Raw genomic sequence first — 23,757 nt, forward strand, 5'->3', positions numbered from 1 at the left:
TGGAAAATCATGCCCTAGAAGGCCAAGTAAGATACAAGCTGATCCAAAAATAGAGCAGAAGGTATGAATAGTCACAGTTATATCACACTCAATGATTCACTAAGCTTCTGCCATTTGATTTTCATTGTGTCACATGGGAATCCTTTACATGAAGTGTCCAAAGACCAGTTAGACAAGTAGGCTCAAATTAAATACATAGTAGAAATAATAAGATTTTGTAGCCTCAAATTGTTCAATCTGCTTGAGTTAGTCCAAATCAATTTGTACTTCACAATAAAAGTCAGTATCATTCAAACCCTCTTTAAAAAGTGATATTTTTGATTATACATAGTTTTTACTTCAGTGGGGCATCATATTTGAAATTTAGTGAATTTAAAATGGATTTTGTAGAATAGTATAATGAATCAGATATTAATACCTCATGTGCATATATGACTATACTACTAGTATACTTGTACATCATGTACAACAGAAGAATAAGAGGTTATACTCTGCTTATGTATGATGTGTCAAAATGCATTCTACTGTCATGTATAACTAATTAGAACTAATAAGAACTGGAAATTAAAAAAAAAAGAAATGAATTGTTATTTAAGAATTAAAAGATAAATTACATTTAAGTAAAATAGAGAGAGAGAGAGAGAGAGAGAGAGAGAGACTGACTGACTTTGTTCTGTTTCTTGAAAAAAATGTAGAGCCGGATCAAAAATCAACCACCTTAATTTGGCTGAAATATTGAAAACCTAAATATGTAAGAATATGAGTTTAATTTGATAATTCTGATAGTAAATATTTGTGTACAGAATGATTTGTCTGATATGACATTTAAAAATCGACTGGTTATGGGAGGAGTGCAAATATAAGAGCCTAACTCACAAGGAATGGTAGATAATTGCTCCTAATCACACAATTAGTTGGGCGTGTTTGCTGTCACTCACCTTTGTCCTCATGACAGCAGCACCTTTGTAATTCTGAAGGAATGCTGTGAGGATCATCTACAAAGACAGGCCTCCACATAAATGATACAATCATATCTTTTTCATGAAGACAAGTTATGATGGGCAGCCACAGTTATGAGATTTATGGTCTTATGATCACACTAGCATGAATCAATTATTCATGACAATTTGAGATGGTGGGAACCTTTTTTCTTTTCTTAAATGTTTTCAACCCAAGTTCTCACAAGTTCTTAAGAACCATGGAGAATGTATTTAATTACATAATGTTCCAAAGCAGAACAAATTTCTCTACCCACTCTCTCCACGTTTCACTTAATGTAATTTCACCCTCTGACACCATCATTGAAGTGTTTTAAAAGAGCTTTCCCTTGGCTTTTGTGCATCTCATTGTAGAATTCAAGGAACCTGGGAAGAACCCAGTTTTTGGTAGGAAACTATAGAGCACAGATTTATCACCAACTCCTGAAGGACTAGCTGAAAGAAACATGGGACAAATTACAGTATGGACTCTTAGCTGTGCTAATAATACACAGAGAAAATGAAGATCCAGAGAGGGGTAGAGAGGGGTTTCCACCAATCTCCATTATGCTGATACACCCCCTTGCCCCTCATCCTGTGTTCTCATTTTGCAGTGCTCTCCGTCTCTCAAATATTATAGTTGGTCCTTTCTTTTGTAGAAACTGAAGGAAGCTGAATTTCCTGGCCTACCTGTACCTTGATGCATGTTCTACAGGCAATGGGGCCGTAAGACAGCTTTGGAAGGTAGGACCTTCACCCTGATATATTTAGCTATGTGGGAGAATTTTCTTTTTAAATGTTATTGCTTTTAATATAATAAAATAATTCATTGGGAATGAAATCAGCAATGCAGAAGAGAATACACAGACTATTAAGTGGAAATCCTCTTCACCCACATGTCCCCACTCAATTTCATATAACTCCCTAAAGGAAACCATTGTACAGAGATAGATGTACATCTAGCAGTAAGCAAAAATTAAACACACACATGTAGTTTGAGATATACACACACACATACACACACACACATACACACACATTCTGACATATCTTTTTCAATCCTAACTTTATATATTTACTGGATGAGATAAAAAAAAAAAAAAGATCCCATAGAGTCTTACAATAATGAAGACCAGCAGCTCCAAAATAACCTGTATTATTTTTCACTCATTTCAGGGGCTTCAGGTGTGAAAATACCAAACTATTATTTAATTCATCCACAAAGAGACTTTAGGACAAAGCCCTAAAGAACCTGAGAAACCAACTGGCTATAACAACCTAAAACCTTAAGGTTCAATGAGGGACACAGGAGAAATGTCCAAAACAGACAAAACCCTTGTTTTGCCACTTGCTGGAATATTGATTAGAACAAACACCTAGATCTCTGCTTCTCGACCTGTTTAATATGACAACTTGTACAGAATCTCCAAAGCCTCTTCCAAACCCAGCACTCTTGGTTTGGGAATAACTAATTTAGTCACCGAAACTCATGACCACACCTCAGGCCTTCACCCCACCAGAGATTATTCCACCTCAGAAATCTTAAATTCATATTTTCCATTATCATATTTCATCTTCTCTTTCCACATTTCCTACTCAGTTCCAACATCTATTCCAGTTGTTTTTTTTTCTTCTTAAACACTAATTCCTTCATGAACTATTAACCCCTTTATATTTTTCTTATTTGTCTTTACTTTCTTCCCTTCTATCTATAGCCTATCACTTCAAGCCCTCTTTGAATGATGGCCCTAAATCTTTTGCCCCATTATCCTTTCATCACATCTATCATTTGTCTAAACTAAAAACTCTGCCTGCTTTCCCAGGACCTGTCATTCTCCTACCCTATAGGCCTTAGGATTCCAGTCCATAAAAAGGTAAATCTACCTCCTTCTTTTAGTCTTATCTGCCATTACCACAGTCCAAGCCACCTTCCTTTTTCGGCTGTATAACACAACAGTCTGCCACAACTGAATGCCTCAGTCCTTCCTCTTCTTATTTATTTTTCCAAACTACAAAAGTAATCCTCCTAAAATATACCCAAATTAAAATACAAACCCAAGTAGGTTCCTACTCCCTTCAACAGTGTCCGTCTTCACTTACCCTCTAACAAATTCTTGCCCTCTCATCTCTCTCCACACCTCATCTCACATATTATCACCCAATTTACACAAAACTTCAACTTTCCTCAGCCTGGCCATGTTCTCTCTTACCTCTAGATCTGCAAAGGTTTGGAACACTCTGACCTCACCTGCTCCTATGATCTGCTTCATTTGCTGACCTCCTTTAGTTCATCATAGGTATTGCTTCTTGTGGAAAGCTCTCTCTTACCCCCTCTCCTATATAAGAATTTGTGCTTCCCCAGAGCCCTCATAACACACATTCTAATTACAAGATAAATGCCTGTCTCTCCAAGAACAGGTGCAAACTTTGAATGCAGAGAACTCACCTGTATTATTTATCACTGCATTCCCAACATAAAACAGTATTAGTAAATTGTAAGCATTCAATCTCCACGAAACAGACATTTTAGTCAGTTTTTTGAAATTATATTTTAATTCTTATCTCAAAAATTCAATATAAAAACATACTCTACAAAAAATAATTTATGTATAAGCTCACAGAGTGTTTGGATCCAGGAAGTTTGAGTTCTGAGAACTAAAATTATCTAGACCACAGCATTTGTGGTCTTGATCATCAAATATTATTTATTTCTTCAGTGGTTAGCATTTTTTAAATAATTTCTAAGCTAGTTCTCAGGCCTCTGCTCCTCCCTAAAGCTTGAAGAACTCCCAAATGAGAAAGAAGTCTGGGGCCCTTAACAAGTCCTCATCTACCACCCAAACATCAGCAACATCTCTTCTCTCCCAGTGAAGGTTAAATAAGTTTTGTAATATCAGGAAGAACCTGAAAACCATTAAACCAAAAGAAAATTAAAGATCAAATGTAATGGTATGTGATAAGAGTAGAGGGTAAAGTAACAAATTAGAATAATAATAGTAATAGTAATAATAAGATCAATAATACCAAACATACATTGTGTTTTATGGCATACAAAACACTTTAAAAGTATTTTCAATCTTCACAAAAACAATTCTAATCACTTATCCAGATGTTATGGAGAGAATCTAGAAAAAGATAAGAAAAAAAAAACAAACCTCTTTTTCGTAGGAGAGACAAAGAGGTATATGTAGAAACATCGACTTCTATAAACGCTGAACAATCTCTCTTTTTGCATTCTGAAAACTGATTTGTATATGTCTTGCCACTTCCCAGTCTATTAAAATTCATGACCAACTTGAGTCCAACACATCCCGGACATAAATATCAAGGATCTCAGGAACACTTAGTCTACATATCCCAGCCCTTCTAGGCATGCGGTCCAATGGAACCATGATGACTAAGAAACCATGATGAAGCCTTATCATTGATACCTGAACTCAAGGATGATATGAATGCAAACCAACAAACTCGTTGAGCATTTACTCATTTAGCTCTGTGTGAATTAAGCATGCCATACACATTTTCTTGTAAAAATTCTCAAAACAGGTACTTAGTGCTAACATCTCTATTTTTAAAATGAGAAACTTGGATGGGTGCGGTGGCACACATCTATAATCCCAGCACCTTGGGAGGCTGAGGCAAGAGGATTGTGAGTTCAAAGCCAGCCTCAGCAACTTAATAAGGTCCTAAGCAACTTAGCAAGACACTGTCTCAAAATAAATTATAAAAACAGTTGTGGGGATGTGGTTAAGTATCTCTGGGTTCAATAAATGGTACAAAAAATAATTAATTAATTAATTTAATTTAATTAAAAATCAATAAAAATGAGAAATTAGAGCTTATAGATGTTGGGTAACTTACTTAACACCAATAGGGATCTAAACCTGGAAATTGGTTTCCATTGTTCACTCAGCCCCTGACCTCAGGATGCTCAAAATAAAAGATGGAGAGTGGTTACTTCCAGGTTCTTGGGAAGAACCCAGATGAGCATGGATTGATGCACCCTGAGGAAGAATTTTATCAAGAAACTTCCTGTCTGCTACAGAAAAAACAGCCTAATGTGCACCATTGATGAACAGACAAATACAGTAGTCCATCAAAAGCAACCATCAATTACCCACCCAAACTGAAATCATTATTTTAATCTTGGAACAACTGATGGTTAAATAATCCTCTTTATAACACTAATCAAAGTATATGAACTACAGCCATATAAGCATTGGTCAGCATATTGAAAAGAGAATTTTTCTGAGAGTCAAATAGAAGAGGAAAACAAAGTAGCAAGGCAAAAGTTCCTGCTACTACTCCCAAAAGGAATTGGCATGAAAAGTTAGAAGAAAAAAAATCCCAGATTACCTGAGAAACTCACGAATGCTACACCTACCAGTCTTCACTGGGTAGTACATATCTGTGAGATTTTTGTGTGTGTGTGGCAAGGGGTATCCAGAAATTGAACCCAAGAGTGCTTAACCACTGAGCCACATTCTCAGCCCTTTTTATTTTTTTATTTTAAGACAAGTCCTTGCTAAATTGCTGCAGCTGGCTTTGAACTCACAAGCCTCCTGCCTCAGCCTCCCAAGATGCTGGGATTACAGGTGTGTGCCTGCACACTCAGCTTATGGTCTTTTTATATGAAGTCAATTTTAAAGAAAATGCCTGTAGAAATGTGCATTCAAACAAGAAAATCATGGAAGAAATTTAAATCTAAGTCCTTTAATGCTTTTTTCTGTATCATCTAAGCAAGAAATGCTCCAAGTATATAATCGTATACCTGAGTATCTACTTTCCTCTCAGTGTTTTACATAAAAGGCATCTTTCCCCAAGTGATGAAATGGTATTCAATAAAGGGTGATCAGCAGCGAGTTGGCAAAGGCTAGGAAAAGAGATAATGGAGTTCCTAATAACAGAGCCTGTTGATGTTGAGAGGAAATTCAGACGATGCCAAGAGGAAGGTTTCAAGTGGCAGGATGAGTGAAAAGGCAGGATACGGCAGCTTCATGAGAGTGGGCACGTGTGAACCAGAGAACGGCTGGCATTCGACTGCCAATTAAGTGCTTACTATTATGAGAGCTAAAAACTCTTCAAAATGAATAAATGGGTTAAATAGAATGGGGATTACCATTTAAGTAGAGCATTCTAACTTTACTTCAGATCATGGGAATTCTATAAAATCACAAAGGAGAGAATTAGCTGAACAAAATAAGTTTAATGGGAAATTTATTTCAGAAGAGAAGCTAAGGAAAATTTCTGGAGTTAAGTAATGACATTTAGAATTAGGAGACGTTTATGTAAAAGCAATGTCCAAGGATAAAGTTAAGTAATAAGAAATTTCAGAAAGACCTAAAAAATCTGAGATAGAGACCTGAGGCACTTTATAAAGAGGAACAAAGAAAAGTGTAAGCTCTTTATAGGAAATAATTAGGATGTAGAAATTGACCTAAATTAAAGCAAAATATTACACATGCCTGAGTATGTGCACAGGTGCGTGTGGGTGCACATGGGCACACACACACAATCCTTCCTACCTTAGATATGCCCCTAAAGACTGAGATCAAAATGTTACCTCTGTTCCTTTTCTAGTCTAATTAAACACGAAATGTTGTCTATTGCCTGTTATCAGTTTATGCCTATTCTGGGTTAAAGAGAAAAAGTAATATTAACTAGGGGTGTCACTTCATTGCAACATTTATTTTACTAAGTCAGAGGAAGAGTATTTATTCAAACAAGAACTAGCTTCAAATTATATGCAGTACCATATATACTAATATATTAATCTGAAAGGAAAAGCCAAATTCTTAGCCAGTGCTCTCATTCACACAAAGGAGTTTTTATAAACTTCAAAATTTAAGCTCCATTCCAGAAATTAAATTATATACCAAAATATTTTCTCAGAATATGAAAGCCTTTCAAACTGTAAAAGGATGAAAAATCATAAAAGAAATTTTTTCAATTATACAATTTCCTCACAAAACCTCCATGGTGTTTTTAATTCTTTTCTAATTTGATTTTTTTTTTTAACTTAACAAACTTAAGTGGCTGGAATTGTCTTTTTTTAATTTGAATTTCATAAGAAAGAGAATCACAAGGCACATTCCCTGACCATATTGTGTGTGGCCTATTTATTCGAAATGTTCGATTCCATATGGATTTCTTCTTTTATTTATTATTTCCAGAAAGGATTGTCTCTAATAAGGTAGCAACTCGGGGACAACCAACTTGAATTCCAAACCCTAAAAGACCACAGAACCCCAGGTCTGCCACCTGCAATATTTTCTAAAAGGACCAGGGAAGACAAAGTAGAAATTTTGTGTGGAGTGTGAACCAACTGTGGGCCACTAGCAGGTGGTCCACTGAGGTCAAGGTTAAAGTTCACAGAATAATTTGGAAATTATTCTCAGCTTGGATCTCGTTTATGAAGCCTGAGAATACACCCTTTAATTAGAATGCAATTTCCAAAGCAGCCACTCCCTTGACTTTCCAGAGCTTAGTTATTCTCAGCAAAGTAAAAACAGCCTCATCACAGGGACAGTGAACAGTCCCCTATAAATTATGCCTTAAATGTTCAACAGAGAAGGCAGCAGGCATCTAGGACAACAGAGATGTGAGTTGCCAGGCTTTGGTAACCAAGCTTAAGAATAGATAAAGAAAAATCAGTCATATTCAACAGTTACTCTCCTTCACTTCTTGCTTATGCAGCTGAGCTGTCCCATGGAAGCTTGGCAAAAAGAGTGGGTTGTACATTTGAAAATGTTCCCACACCCCAGCCGGCCTCATTTTTCTGATGATGCCTCCATCCCGCCAACCTCACACTACAGTGGGAACACTAACATCAATTCCGTGAGAGCCAGCTGTCCGCCTCTTCCACGGTGCTCAGGGAGCCACACAGGACTCCTGGAACAGGAGCCAGCCCGTCCTGACTCACCACAGATGTTCCCCTCCTCCCCCCTGGAGCTCTGAGCCAGAGTCTCCCTTTCCAGGGCCTATTGTTATTACAAAAGATTTACTGGGCCTCAAAAATGTGCTAGAAGCTGAAGCAAGAAGAAAACACACATCTCTTCTAACCTCAGGGTAAATGAGAGGCAGACATTAAATTAGGCAGAGATGGCCAGGGACTCGGTGGGGAAGGCCAAAGAGGGAAAGTCAGGCAGCTACTTAAACTTCAGTGTCAGGGAATTGGAATAGCAGAGACTATCATCATACTAAACTTTGAAATGCTGTCCAGAATAGAGTAAGGTTTAAAGAGGATATAAAATATTCCATTTCTGCAAATCCAGATATCTTTTTCTTTTCCTGTAGATGCAGCAAAATACAGTTTTGTTTTGTTTTGTTTTTCTAGAAAAGTGTGACTGGGAAAATAACAGAAATGAGAGTTTTTAAAATTTGTAATCCAAATTCAGAGTCAGATGTCACCCACAAGTATTTGGAAATGCTTGCCAGCTCATGTTTCCAGCTGAAGTGGCATTACGGTCTTTGGCCATTATCTTTTGTGTATCCATTCATCTGTCTGTTTTCCCAGCAGCCCTCTCAGAGGGGGGTGATAAATCTCCCTATCTCTGCATTCTTTCAGTGCATATTAGTGGGAAACTAAATATTTGTTCCCAAATGCTCCAGTGTCCCATGGCACAGATAGCACCATTATCTCAATAAACTATTTCCTGCAGTATTTTTGATCAGTGTCCACTTAAATCAGTAGAAACAACAGAGTATTCACTTTAAATCCCTCCCCCTTATTTATTTATTTATTTATTTATTTATTTATTTATTCATTTTTGCAGTGCTGGGAATCCAACCCAGGGCCTTCCTCACTCCAAGTAAGCATTCTACCACTGAGCTTCATCCTAGCCCCAAATCCATTCTCTTTAATGGCTTGAATTCTGTGACTAAAACAAGCTGCACCAAAGAGCACAAACAAATTTAACACGTTAACACAATCCACATCCTTATGCAACACTATTTGTATTTTGCTTTTTGTCCTAAGAGATCTTACTCACATTTTCCTATTGTAGGCCTTAGGAAAGGAGATTAAGGGAAACAAATCAATTAAATGAAACAAACACACACTTAAAATTCTGTCATCTGTTACCATCAAACAGCAACAACAACAAAAATATTCAAAAACATTTATGTTTCCTTACAAGTGGAGTTAAAATTGCCTCTCAGACTCTTCTAGGTTTTACTAACTCTGGTTATTAGACAATCACAGATAATATATGTCAGTATCTCACAAAAAATTAGGGTTCACAATAGTAGAGTCAATATTTAGATAAAAGAGCCACAATATATGTTTTGGGATAAATGTTTATTTGAAATAATGTTTATTTGATTCTTTGGAAAAAGCTATATAAATCATACTCCTCACTGATTTCTGAGTTTCATTTCCTTCCTTCCTACTCTCTGCTCCAAGACAAAAGGGTCAAAAAACCAAAATGGTTCTAAAATTAAACTAAAATACACTCATTTTTAAAGTTCTGTTTGAAAAGAGGAAATTCCCTTCATTGGTGTTTTTACTGTTACTGTTTGTTTTCTATTAAGTTGATCTCTCTGGGTTTTTTGTTTGTTCGTTCATTTGTTTCTGCTTTATTCTGTTTGCCAGTTAGGGCCAGGCATTAAGCATTCTAGAAAAAAAAGAGGAATGTCCCAAGTTTCAAAGTAAAGGCAAAGTTCAGCACAAGAAAGTCTCTACATTGTGATGTTGAATGAACAGATAATTCAAATAAAATAAAACAACATTTGGTTCCCAGAAATGAATTCTCTGTCCACTCTGAAAAACTGAGACTGGGACAGGGTAACTGAAGAATTTCTAAAGATTTACTACTATAATCTTCCTAGTGTGGCACAGAATTGATCTTTACACCTACATATCAGCTATGTGGAATCACTCATTACCTGGCAAGTTTCATCTCCATCCCACCTGGGGGAACTTAGTAACCAGAACATAAGTTCCAGAGGATGGGATACAGAACCCTTTATAGAATCAGCATTCTAAACAGCACCCAAGAAATATGATGGCATTTCAGGGCATAAGAGTACAACAAAAATATACCAATGCCTCTGTAGAGGTTCTACAGAGTGATTTTAGGAAGAGAGTACCAAAACAAAATACACAAACAGTGATTCAACACTAATTATAAAAATAATATTGGAATCATTTGGCCAGAAACAAGGATTGTAATGGCATTATCAAGATAGGACTTGTCCTTCAGCTCCACCTTTCTTTCTTTAGTCTCACAGTCCACATTTATTTAGGGTTGTCTGATTTCCACTGAGTGGAAATGAGGAACTACTCAAGAAGGAACAAAGTTTTGACTAAACCTTTGAGTCCAGCATTTAGAAGTCAATTCTTCCTTTCTAAAGAAAAAAATGGAAACTGACAGCATTATTTATATCCCCATTTTAGCTCTATAATTTAAAATACTAATGAAAATACTTTCTGATAAACTCTGCTTGCTGATGTATAGATTCATAGCAGAATTATATGGAACATTTTATGGAGAACATATTATCATTGTCATATCCCCAAGTCTCTCGAATTTTCTCCACAGAATACTTACTTCTGATGAGTTCACCACCTGAAGGATTCCCCCAAATGGTCTGGTCTTGTGTCTCTCCATGTGTGAAGTGGCCATTGGTAGCTTGAATTATATCTTTTTCACTGTTGTCTTTATTACATTTTTCTAAATAAAAAAAGAATATACATTTGTTATCATTGAACATTACATGCTTTTCTCTAATTTCTTAGTTTTCAGATTTTTCTAAATGGTCTCCAAGTCTGTCATAATTTCAGAAAGTAAGAGAAGTATACCTCTATTGGCTACTGCATATGTTACTGGTTCAATAACATTTATTTATTGAGTACCTACTATCCACTCACAGATGGTAGAGATGTTCATAGTAAAGAATAATCTATTAACATTATAGCAAACAGATAATTTAAATATAGCAAGTGATCTGCCCTGATAGAGAAATGTGGAAAAGTTAGATCAAGGATGAAAGTGAGTACACAGGTAAGGTGCACTAGGGAAAGTATCAAAGGAGAAGAGACTCCAATGAATGGGGGAGATGGAAATCAGCCTGCAGTTGAATGAGAAGTGACTGAGGCGTGCAGAAGCAGAAAGCAAGCACACAGTTCTTCCTGTAGAAAACTTAGGGAAAAGGTCAAGTATACGGCATCCTCAAAGAAGGAGAGTATTAGGGAGGAGAGGTTCATATGCGGGTTCAGGAATTTTCAAGGGAAAGCCAAATATGTAAGGAAATGCAAAGTCTTACGAGAAATGTAAGTCAAACAAAACACAACCTGTAACACAAGGTAAAATGCATGCTATGAAAGGTCCAGAGCACTCAAAGAATTTGAAAAGAAGGGAAAAAACTCATCAGGATTCAGAGATCAAGAAAGATGGTCTAGAAAAGTGTGCATGTTGGAGGGTCTTCAAAAAATTAGAAAGATTTCATAAAGTACCAATGGGAGAAAGGTAGAAGGATAGATAGCATGGGAAAATTCTAAAAGCAGACACTTGGGCAAAGATTTTGACTCTCTGGACTATTAAGTGCTTTCAGGGAGACATTAGGAGGTAAGACTACAAAAGTTTGATTAGGGTCATAGATATTTAAATGCTAAAATGAGAAATCTATATCTAATTCAAAAACATGATAAATAAACCTAAGTAACCAGTGAAATTTTATAAAATTTCTAAGCAAAGTCACATATCTGTAAGATTAACAAATCTGTGCACACCAAATTTGGGTTCTCAATCTCAGTTGCACTTTAATTAACTTGGAAAGTTTTTTTTTTTTTTTTTTCCCTCAAGCAGATCCATGGGCCCCACCACCACCAATTCTATTTCAATTGCAGGAGAACAGTCTTCACTCAGATGATTCCAGTACACTTGTGTCCTTGAGAATTCCTGGAGAATAGATACATCTAAGAGGAAGAAAAGAGTAAGAGAAACTTGGCAAAGTTCCTATAGAAGTCAGTGAGCATTTAATTAATTGAATAACAAGACGGAAAAAGGGATTAATATGAGAAAATCACTGGAAATATACATAGATACAAAGATGGAGTTTGAGATGACCAAATTCTTAGTGTGGATTTGATTGGGAAAACCTGGAGATTAGGAGAATTCTTTTATAAGTGTGTGTGCATGTGTGTGCGTGTGCACAGTACCTAGCAGATGTTTAGGCACTGTGTTAGGTGAAGGGAATACAACAAATTATGTGACCCAGCCCAGACCTTCATGGAGGTGAAAATCTAGCAGATGAATTCATTACTGGGTTTTTGAATATGCAAGCCAGAAAAAAGAAAGAAAGAAAAAGACATAGTTAGAAACAATCATCTTCCTAGACTATTGTACCTTTCAAATTAACCTTTTCAAATTAACCTCACCAGAAGAGCGAATCTATTAGAAGAGTACCAAGAACAGTCAGTGCAGTTAGGAAGAAGTTAGAGAAGTAAGAGAAACAGGATGATGTCAAGCCATGGAAGCAAAGAAAGGAAAGAGATTCAAACAGAAGTTGTTAGTCAACCGTGTTAACATTTCCAGTGGAAGGAAAAAATTTCTGCACATGCAAAAACTTCTCATGTACCATGGGGATTTCACAACAATTGAAAAGTTCTGCCACGAAACACATTTCAACACATGAAAATAGATGGACATGAACTTAGGACTAAATCCAAAGACTATCATGGCTGAAAAAAAAGAAAAAGAGGGTCTTCGATTCTGTGTATTTTTAGAAAGTGAAACCATATTCAAACAGCAGTAAAATATAAATTAAAAGCATGCTAAACCAATATGTTCTAGATTTACGTAACATTTACTTAGCATTATCACAGAGAAACTGTAATCTTCATGAGATGTGTTAGTTCCAATTAAAATCTGTACTCTTTTAAACAACACCAGAAATCTTCCACTGCTACAGTCAACTCAAGGCCTTTCTGAGATTATCAATAAAAGAGATTTTTATACAAACTCAGTAGCACACATGAACTAACTCATAGCAGAGTTCCACATGCTCCCTGCTACTGTCATGTAGCTGACTGCCGCCAGGTGTCATGCTAGTAGGCTTGATTCAATTAGTAACTTTAATTGAAGCTGAATGAAATTAATTATATAATTTTGAGCTGTTCAAGTTTAATTCCATTAAAATTAATTCATGAAACCAAGGCATTATGAAGCATTGCTGACTAAAAGAAAATAGGTATGAATAGAGCCTCGAGACACACTTGACTCATATTTGAATCGTGTCCAATATTCGAGTGCTGAACACAGACCCTCTCGACTCTCCCCTGAATAAATGAAAATGCCATGTGGCCCATATACACGTGAATTTACAATTATGGAACCCCCTACCAGGGGGAAAACAAAGTTCTTCCCACTCTGAATTTTTATCAAGGGATGGTCTATCACACTTTTTTTTTTTTTTAAGTTTCCTTATCTGAATAATTCTAGAATTAGATGTTCCTCAGTATCCTTTGAGGTCTAAAAGGAAAATAAAAGCTATCATTTGCTTTCTCATTATTCAAGAATAATGAATTATATGCAATTACTATTACATCATAATGATCTGTCTATCCAACACTACCTCCTTTGAAAACTAAATTGTCTTGGCACAAAAATTAGTCTCTGGTTTTTGCTGTGATGCGCAACAACCAGCCCAAAGCAAGGCTCAGAAAAGGTTCCCAATAAAAGACTTAAATTGACTTCTGCCATTTCTCTTTGTATAAATAGAACCATTGTGAGCATTTGACTGCTCTATGATTTTCTCATTTATGCATATTATTTTATCAATAGTTTAAAATATTCTATTCAGTTTCATGTAATACCCGTATGGCAACCCCTATGTGGTGGGTATTTACATATATCACTGAAGAAATGCACTGGAGAGGAGGATATAATTGGTGAACAGGTATGAGATGGGGACCATATTCAAACACAGGACCAACTTTATTACAATTTTAAACTGGGTGGATCAACCATTATTCATTATGATGATAAAATGTCAGTTTCTAACAACAGATTTCTTTTATCAATAAAGGTTCGCTCTGTCATTCCTGAATTGAGAAACAGAGGGCTTGGTCTTAATCTAATCAATCCCACTCTGGATATCTGTAGTTGCAATTCAACTACTCTGTAGGCAATTACGTGAATTCAGCCAAGCACCTTTTGTACCTTTCTCTGTATACATACAGGTACTCCAGTCCAATGGAGCAGTTTTCTCTTTAAAGGCAACCTTCATCAGCAACAATGCTCTTCTTCTAAACCAAGGGTTCTTTACTTCGGCTTTGAGCCAGAAACACCTGTTCCGAACTCTTTAAGCACATGCAGATGCACAGGCCCCAATCTCAGAGGTCCCAATTCAGGTGGTAGGTGGCTGGAATGGAATTGTGGTCATGGCATATGGCCAGGTTTGAGGGACACTGTTCTAAGTAAGCTCTTCTCCAACACTACACAACTATTTAGGAAAAATCTTAGAAGAGCATACTAAATACTGAGATACACATCTTGCTACTCATCACCTTGTCACAGGATTCCAAGTAATCAGAAAATGAAATTTTATCTAATCATCTAATTAATATAGAGCTATTTAGTTCTGTCTCCATGTCAGGACAACCATGAGAATACAAAACCTGAATTATTTATAATACTAATCAGTTCTGCTAATAGATGGGATAAAAGAAATACGTTTTACATATTAAGATAAAAATGGAAGACACTTTAAAAATGATACTAAGCAAAGGTAGTCATGCAGCACCAGAACCTGTCTCAAAAGCCTTCCTAGTGAACATTCCAGTGTTCCTAGTCTGGAAACAGAAATGGGGATGAATGTTTGGATGAGGAAAAAGGCTGGATCCTGACAACGAATCTTCCAGTTTGGGAGACCAAACACTCACAACACATGAAACAATCAAGCAGTTACAAAACAAAAGCTAATGAAAACTTTCCAGGGTCACAATTCTGGCTCAAAGGCTGACCTGCTGTGGGACTGGGCCCCACTGGCTTCATCCTCTTCATCAGGAATTGAGGGTTGATCTGCATGATTGCAGAGGCCTTTCTGACCCTCAAATTCTGTACGTCTGACTCTGCACAGGGCTGAACAATAGAGCCCAAATCTCCTATACACACTGAAGTGTGTTTAAAATGGAGGAGAACAAATCATAGCAAAGCCTTTGTCAGGCATTGGATTTGAGTTAATTCTCAAAGTAAGTGTCAAGCATGAATTAGGCAAAAGAAAAAGCCAAAGGAAAAATATAAAGGTTCTAAACGATCAATTTAAATGCAATATGTCCTAGTCAGGAATGACTCTCTATCTTACATAATCAATAGCTATTTTTTGCTGTTTTTTAAAGAAGAACGTGAATGGTAAGTAGCAGTCCTCTCCAATCTTGATTACTCCTGTTAAGGGAGAATGGAAAAGATTCAAGTAAACAGAACTTCCACTTAATCTAAAGTTCCATAATATTTTACCTAGCTGGCATTATCCAAATTTAAATCTCTGATAGTATCACTTAGACAGTTGGGGAACAAAATAATTGAATGGTGATTAACAAGAAAGAAAAAAATTTAAGAGCCTTAAACAAACTGGATAATAATTTATGTAACATAAATATATATTTTTATGATATATATATGCCATACAACAGGCATACATTTGATTTGTAGTTGTCAAATAAATTCTTTTGTTGAAAGAAAAAAATAATGAATTTTTACAATTACAGTACAGTTTAAGAAGTTTTCAAAGGACTTGAATGTATAGATCTATTGATCTTTGGAACCATTAATGATGTAATGAGGATAAAAGCAGTAGCTCAGTTTTACTGATGAGATAACAAAGTCACAGTCAGATAGTCAGTTGGAAATAAAATGATAAAATACAGAGATGGGAAGGATCTTGCAGCTCAGCTCATTTCATATTCCACCCAGCAGAGAAAGCTGGACTATAATATTCAGCCCTTCTCCAAAATTTTAAGGAATGGCACCTCACAAAGTAACACATTCTATCCTTGGTCAGTTTGGTGCATGAGTAAGTTATTCTTTATTTTGAACATAAATCTGCCTTTGGGTAATCTATAACTCGTACTAGTTCTGTCCTTCGTAGGTACAAATGGCAAACTTAACCTTTTCTATGGCACAACTGCTCAACTAGTGAAGATGAATATTTTTTCCATCAATTTTCTAGTAAAGCAAATATATTATCTCAATAGCTGGATTCTTTTAACAAATAGAAGTAAGAGAAGTACCTAGGAATGTTGCTTCAGGATGAAATGAGCTTGTCAAAGTTATTACACCTAAGTGATTGAACTTCAAAACAGATAAGTTCTGAACATGCCACAGTTTTCCAAGAAATAGGGATAAGATTGCTCAGATAACTGAATTCTTCCAGATGAATAAGATAAATTCACAAATAAAAAATAAAGAATAAATAAATTCACATTAGGGTCTCTGGGACAGAAATGCTGTTTCTAAGTTATTCTCTAAACTAGAATAGTGCTAAAGAGCACAGGGTCTGAAATCAGGGTGCCTAGACCACCACCAAGAATGTAGAGTTTGGGCAAGTTAATCTTTGTCAGACTCTTCATTTTTAAACTGGGAATAACAACAGTACTTACCTCATAAGGTGGATGGAGATATAAATGGAATCATACCTAGAAAGCAGAAGTAGCATGGGCTACTCACGGCTACTATTATTACATCAATTTTTATGACAAAGAGCATCTTTTAAAAACCTGCTAAAAACAAATCACAGGCAGGCTGTTGAGGGAAGTATTCATCTAGTAATCCCTATATGAATAACAGCATAAATGAACTCTTTCCAGACGGGAAAAGAAAATATTCTGCTTCCTCTGAAAATATGTGCTATTTTCTTTTCCTAGTTGACAATATAATTCTAGAAAAAATATTGTTTTCTTTTTAACTCAAATTTATAAACAAAATTGAATAACTGAGTCTGACCCTAGAATCTACATCTGTACCTCTTGATTTTTTTCCTTAAGCTTAGATCTCCTAGGATATCCACATTTTCCATTATTCTGTTTTAATCTTTTCTTTAAATGTACTCTCATAAGCCACCTCAAATATTCTGCTGAACTAGGCAAAGGTGTGTATAAGCTCACAAACCAATCATCAAATACATTTTCTACTTGTTATCCATATTTTATTTGCTTACTTAGTAAAAGAGTATATAAATGATGGTAGTTGGCAGAAATCTTTACAAAGCCTCATAAAACTTAATCAGTATAAAATATATTTTACAAAAAGGAATATAAGTAGCTCTCTGCATAAATTTGGAGATTTCTGCATGTTAGGCCTCATATTCTTCAATTAAATATTTGATAATAATCTATGACAGATCATTTATAATGCCAAAAAAATATACTGCTACTGCTCAAAACTCTATACTTCCTTTCTCGGTAAACAAACTTGCTTTGAACAATTTTATTTTTACTCTTCCATCCAAACACTAAGCATTATTACAATCTATGTGCTTTCTAAATTCATGAAATCTTGAGTAATCTGACACTAAAATCTCTGGAAAAAATAAAAACCCTGCATCTGGATTTTCCAAGATGCTGAGAAATGTGAAAATTCTACAAATGTTCACCAAATGTAACCTTTTAAAAACCAAAGATAAGGCAGTTTTCAGGAAGACCCAGAGGCTTTGGAATTTCACTTCTTTACTGATCCAAAAAAAAAAAAAAAAAAACCCTTGAGTCTAATGACCTTTAAGGAACAAAGTAAAACTAACCTATTTTGTCTAAAGTTCTAAAATGGACTAAAATCTCAATGTCCAAAGCATTTTTAACAGATGATTGAGCATATGCATAACGTTCCATAATTTCATAAACACAAGAAAGTTATTACGTGATTACAGATACATTATAAATGTTTGTTGAATGAATTGAATGCTTCAACCAACTTAATTTAATTAATTCATTGCTACCAGTGTTTTGAAAAGTGGTGAGAGTTCTAAGCAAGATTTAAAATGTATTACTTCGAAGGGCTTCTTATGAGTTTAGAAGCTTAGGGTGTGATTAGATTCAAAAGAATGGAGGAGAAAAAGACATTGATTCTAATCAGTTTACAGATTTGGGGAAGAGGAAAACATACACAAGGAAGTCTAAAACAATTACAAAATGATAAGAACATGCAATTCAATATGAATTACAAAAACTGGTACAAAATGCCACAGGAGTTTAAAATCTATCCCAATAAATCAGAACTCCCAAAAAGCGAGGAAAGGAGGAGAAATTCTGCAACTTCCACTTTAAAAAAAAAAAAAAAAAAAAAAAAAAAAAAAAGAAAGGGAGGTTAGATAATAGCAATGTGATTCAGGGGACCAGAACACATTATCTCAGTCATCTTAATCGTCAGTACTTTTTACACTGAAACTTAAGTTCCTTATGCTAAGAATATATTTTCAGGATGACTGACCCACAGACACAGAAACTCCTACCTCCTTAAATCCAGGTTCAATTATGTTTACTCAGCCAATACATATGTTCATGTTAGAGCTAAACATTCATAGGCTCCTGGAATTTGGAGTTATGTTCTTCCTGATCCCTGGAACGACCTGATGACATGAATTTAAACAGAAATGTTCATCACCCAGCAGCCCAAAGAACAGCAAACCTCAAGGGTAGGGAACCAGACTTAGAAGAAACAACTACTCCACTTTAATTACTCATCGACCTTCCTCACATTTGGCTAAAATCCACTTCCCTATCATTTTCACTGTTTCATCATATATTGCCTTTGAAAAATCAAATCAAGTAAACAAATCAGACAAAGCGAGGGTTCACCCTCATTACACCTACAGCACTGTGTAAGAAAATAGCTCATGTTCTTCCACCTTCCCTGTGCTAAATGACCTCCGTTTGATGGTTTTTCAGATGCTTTACATTTTATTCACTCTCAGGCAGGACAGTCTTCCTGATCTTATCTAGAAAGCTATCTATCACAATAGAGTTTGTGTAACTGGTGGCTGAAATCCAGACACCAACGCTATGCAGCTCCCTTAATTAGCAGTCTATGTGCCTCATTCTACCATCACCCTTTTAAACATGACAATACACCCATCTTTAGTCTTTCACAGGGTCATTCTTATAAGTGCTGCCATTCAAGAAGCTTTTCTGTTAACTCTCAGTTATTTGATCAGTTATTTAATCTGGCTCTCTGATTAAGCGCAGAAACAGTCCTTATTTGGTATTATTACAAGAATGACTGCTGGTGAAAATCAAAAGTAAATCAAAGGGGGTGCTTTAATCTATAAAGGCATTTCAAAACTATGGAGTCTGAACTTGAAGTAAATAAACGAGAGGTTGGAGAGGATCATTTCCAATAGAGGTAAAAGCACAAATAAGAGAATGATAAGTGAATTAGGATTGTATTAAAATTGATTTCTTAAGACTTCAGAATGATAGATATGGGTGTGGTGTGAAGTCAAGAGGTGTGTCCTTCTTAATTCTCATAAATGCCCAATCCAGAAACTTCTCATATAATTTAGAAGCCCAGCCTCACACTTTCTGGACTCTCTCCTCCCTGGTTCTGACTCTGCTGGCATTCTCTGGATTCTACTTTAAGCTCACCAGGCCGCTCTCCTTCCTGACACAGTCTTTGCAATCTCATTAACTCCACATTTCAGTTCATCTAGCATGAGAATGTGTAGATCCACTCTCCTGGATAGATACATCCTACGGGACGGTACCATCTTTTAGCCACTGAAATTCTACCCTCTCCACAACTCATCATGGCTCTTTTCTCCCCGCCTGTTCCTTCAACTCTGGCTTGCATCTCAGTTAAGGGTAGTTACAGAATCAGCATTGCCTGTAATCTCTGTTTACCCCTTACTTCCTGTTCCAACATTAATAACAGATCCTGCTACTAACAACTTCCAAATTTCTCCCAAATCTATTCTTTTGTTCCCATGTCCCCTGCCAGTGTTTCAATTTCTTTTCTCTCCAATCAGAATTAACTTTCACATCAGAAAGACTGAATATATTGCTCCTTAGATCAAGAATTACACTAATTTGCATGTTGATAGTTATTTCACATAGTGCATATTTTATGTTGTAAACTCCTGTGCCTTTCCTGTGCTTGATAATTTCACCTTGTATTTCAAAGACAAATAAACAGTAAAACCTTTCCAAAATCCTGCATGTTGCTTGGGTGATGAAAGAAAGAAGAACAGAGTAGGTCTATGTTCATTGAGACCCCAGACATCAGAAGCACATCTGTCAGGAAAAAGAGTAAGACTGTGCATTTGAGTAAAGAAAGGAAAGCGAGGGGGCTGTTCCTTCATACTCTGCCACCTAGCCTTGAGTGCCTGTCACGTACTCAACCACATCTTGCCTTATTTTTAGTACTCAACTCGGCACAATTAAAAAAAAAAAAAAAAAAAAAAAACTACAGACAGTATTCTTCAGCTGAAGTCACTAGCTGCTCAAGCCCAACAAAAACTGACTCCTTCACATCCTGAGATTCTCTCCCAACCTCTACATGTATGAGCTCCAGAATAACACCAGTTCCTTGGCAATTGGCCATCAACTAATCTGTCACATGTTCTTGTTGTAACCTTGAACTGATATTTAAATAAGAGATTGCAATTTAATTTGGTAGGCATTCACATTTCATCCTCTCTCAACTAGTTTACAAATTCCTTATGGGCACAAAAATATATTATACATTCTTAATCTTCACAAGACTTTGTCCATAGTAGATGTATATAGTAAACATGAAACATATTTAAAGGCAGGGTTTTCCCTTTCAAATGTCTTAACTGGAAAATATTTGTGTTAGCATAAAAATTAATTTCAGACTTTATTCCTTGGACTACTAAAAAACTAGGCAGAAAGGCACATGTATATGAATCATCTTACTTCAGATCATGTGGGTGTGAATCTGAAAACAGAAGTAGACTGCAAGTAGAAACCACAAACAAAATTGAATTCATGTTACACTCTTTTCATAGTTCTTACTCAGTGAACCCAAAGTAATTAGAAGTTGAGCCTATAAAATGTAACTCATAACTCAATTTCAAAGACTTAAAGTTAAAAAGCTTTCCTCTTTCAGGACATGCATGCTAATGTGAAAAGAAATTATGAAGAGTTTAAGTAACTTTAGTAAAGTGTTACTGGCAAGACAGAGAGGGAGAAGAGAGAGAGACATCTGAAACACTGACTCATATACAGCACTGAGAGAGAAGGGCTGTACCATCTTCAATCTGCTCCAGTGAATCACCAACATTAAACTACCCCAAATCTCTAGACAGTCAGAATCAGTCTGCCCTTAATAAAAACTGAATAAAGATTTGTAGAAGTAGCAACAGAAATCAGTTGATTTATCTTCTGCCATTATACAGGGGAATACTTACATTATCTCTGAAAAACAATTTGATTGAACTTTTCTGTTGTTTGTTATTGTTCTAAGTAATCTTCCATTTGCAAATGGCATAACTTTAGATTGTGTCAGTTTATGTTTCCTTATTTTCCCCCAATCTTTTATGACTATAAAAATATAATACTAGTAAAATAACTACATTCTGTTATTAGGCCTTCTTTCCATGAAATCACCTTCACGAGATCCAGGAAACAGGGTTCAAAGAAACAGGAAAAGCCCTTACACACCCAAAAATTCCATGGCTTCCATAGCAGCCCTGTTAAGGTCACTGGATCGTATATATTAAATCCTTATCTATGGACTGACCAAACCAGCAAACAAGCATAATCTTTGCTCACCATAAATCTTAGACTGCCATGTGCATTCTTGGGCTCTCTGGCTCCCTTACCCAGCCTGGAAAGCAAGGTCAGTTAGTATAAAGAGGGTCTTCCCACACATGCGCGATATTCATCCTTTGTCCTCACATTGTTTCCATCCTGCCAACCTCCAACCCTGAGCTATTCCAAAATCCATCCTCTCTGCTTCTATTCCCAAGCTCCCATGTGCTGTTTCTGAGAATGGCAATCAACCAAGCCAACCCAAATCCACTGGAATTCATGCCATTCATTCTTAGTTAAGCCCTGAGTGTTACTAAGAAGGCTGTTTGCCCCCAATTGACTCCCTCTTAAATTCGTCACTCTTCCAAATCTTTTCCACATCTCTAGCCTCTCCACTCATCTTAATCTCCCTTGCTCTCAGGAAATGTTACTATCTCCTTCACTGAGAAGACAGAGGCCTTAATAGTCTCTTTCTCTTTTTAGATCAGATTTTTTTCTAGATCATCACCAATGGCTTTCTCCCAGCACCATCCCCCTTTCCAAAGACTGGTAAGAATTCCTTCAAGAATCATACTCTTTCCATTACAAAAACCCACAGCTGGGCTGGGGCTGTAGCTCAGTGGCAGAGCTCTTGCCTGGCGCCTGTGAGGCACTGGGTTAGATCCTCAGCACCACATACAAATAAATGAATAAAATTAAAAATTAAATTAAATTAAAATATTTTTAAAAGTTACAAAAAAAGGGAAAAACATCAGAGCGCCATCCTTCCAACCCTCTCCCTGTCACCGTTGGTCTACCTTCAGATCCCCTGGTTTTGTTCCCATCGGTGTGTAGGGAGAGTGTTCACTCCACCCATACAACAGAAGCCTTCCTAACACCTGTTTCTTTTGAACAATGACAACTTTTCTTATATTCCATAAACACCAAATATCCAAGACTTCTGTGAGGAATCATTGGGAACTCTTTTTATGGTTTTGTTGTTGTCGTTTTGGCTATTCCTTCCTAAAGCATAGCCATTCCCAAACTTCAGTCTTCAGTCTTCTCCCTCACTCTGGTGCCCACTCATCAGCTCCTGGTGGTAAATTCTTGGCCTGGGAGCCTTACCTCACCACTGTCCTTGTGACAAATTCTCATTTCCACCTGTCTATTAGCCCTCATGGCTAAGGATAAGTTCCCTGAAATCAACCTAATCAAAAGACTCAAGTGGGGTGCAGTGATGCACACCTGTAATCCCAGAAGCTCGGGAGGCTGAGGCAGGTGGATTGCAAGTTCAAAGCCAGCCTCAGCAATTTAGTGAGGCCTTAAGCAACTCAGCAAGACCCTGTCTCTAATAAAATATAAAAGAGGTCTGGGAATGTGGTTCCATGGTTGAGCAACCCTGGATTCAATCCCCAATACAAAAAATAAAAATAAAAAATAAAGATTCAACAGCTCCTGCTCTGTTTCCACTCAGGTTACAAAGCCAACTGACACATTACCTTACATTTCTATCTGCCCACCATCTCCCATATTAAATATTTTACCCAACGATATCAAGTCAGTTCATCAAAGTGTTAGCAATGTGAATCTCAGGAGATTCAAAGATGATCAAGTAAAAACTGATGCCCAAAGAGGCCCTTGAAACTGGCTAGAGCTCTATGCTGCTCCTACTGTTGTTCATAAATTCATTTCCTCAGTTCTACTCTGACTGGTGCTACCCTAGGTCCTCTACTTTTTTGTCAGTCCACTGTAATGGCCTTCTTGATGATTGCCATTTCTAATCTTGCCCCTTCCTCCAACTGCCACCAGATTTGTTTTCCTAAAAACACATATCAGGTCTTTAACTTCCCCCTTCTCAAGAAACTTCAATGGCTCACCACTGCCAACAAGGGAAATGTTGCTTTATACATTAAAAAAACACAAGCTCCTCTGTTTCCTGAAACTGATTTTTTTCCTATCTTTGCTTTCATTCTCCGCTCTTCCATATGGACCATAAAATGTTCTTAGAGCAGTACCTGACATTTCAAGTCTTCCTTTCTACCATCCATCTCCACGGGGCTGTCCTACAACCAGCCTAATTCGAGTTAAAACTTCTCT

General features: G+C 36.5%; 1 protein-coding gene across 3 annotated transcripts in view; it reads right to left on the reverse strand.

Moving 5' to 3' along the window:
- MDFIC (MyoD family inhibitor domain containing) overlaps positions 1–23,757 on the reverse strand; it is an 82,621-nt gene that overhangs the window by 52,633 nt on the left and 6,231 nt on the right. For all 3 annotated transcript variants that reach the window (XR_013765702.1, XM_079150920.1, XM_079150919.1), the window contains exon 3: positions 10,529–10,651. Coding sequence is in view for 2 of the 3 variants with exons in the window: in XM_079150920.1 (XP_079007046.1) it covers positions 10,529–10,651 (123 nt within the window). In the remaining variant the exon portion in view is untranslated. The remainder of the gene's footprint in view (positions 1–10,528; positions 10,652–23,757) is intronic.

This window comes from Sciurus vulgaris (assembly GCF_902686455.1).
Source record: "Sciurus vulgaris genome assembly, chromosome: 8".
Taxonomy (NCBI): domain Eukaryota; kingdom Metazoa; phylum Chordata; class Mammalia; order Rodentia; family Sciuridae; genus Sciurus; species Sciurus vulgaris.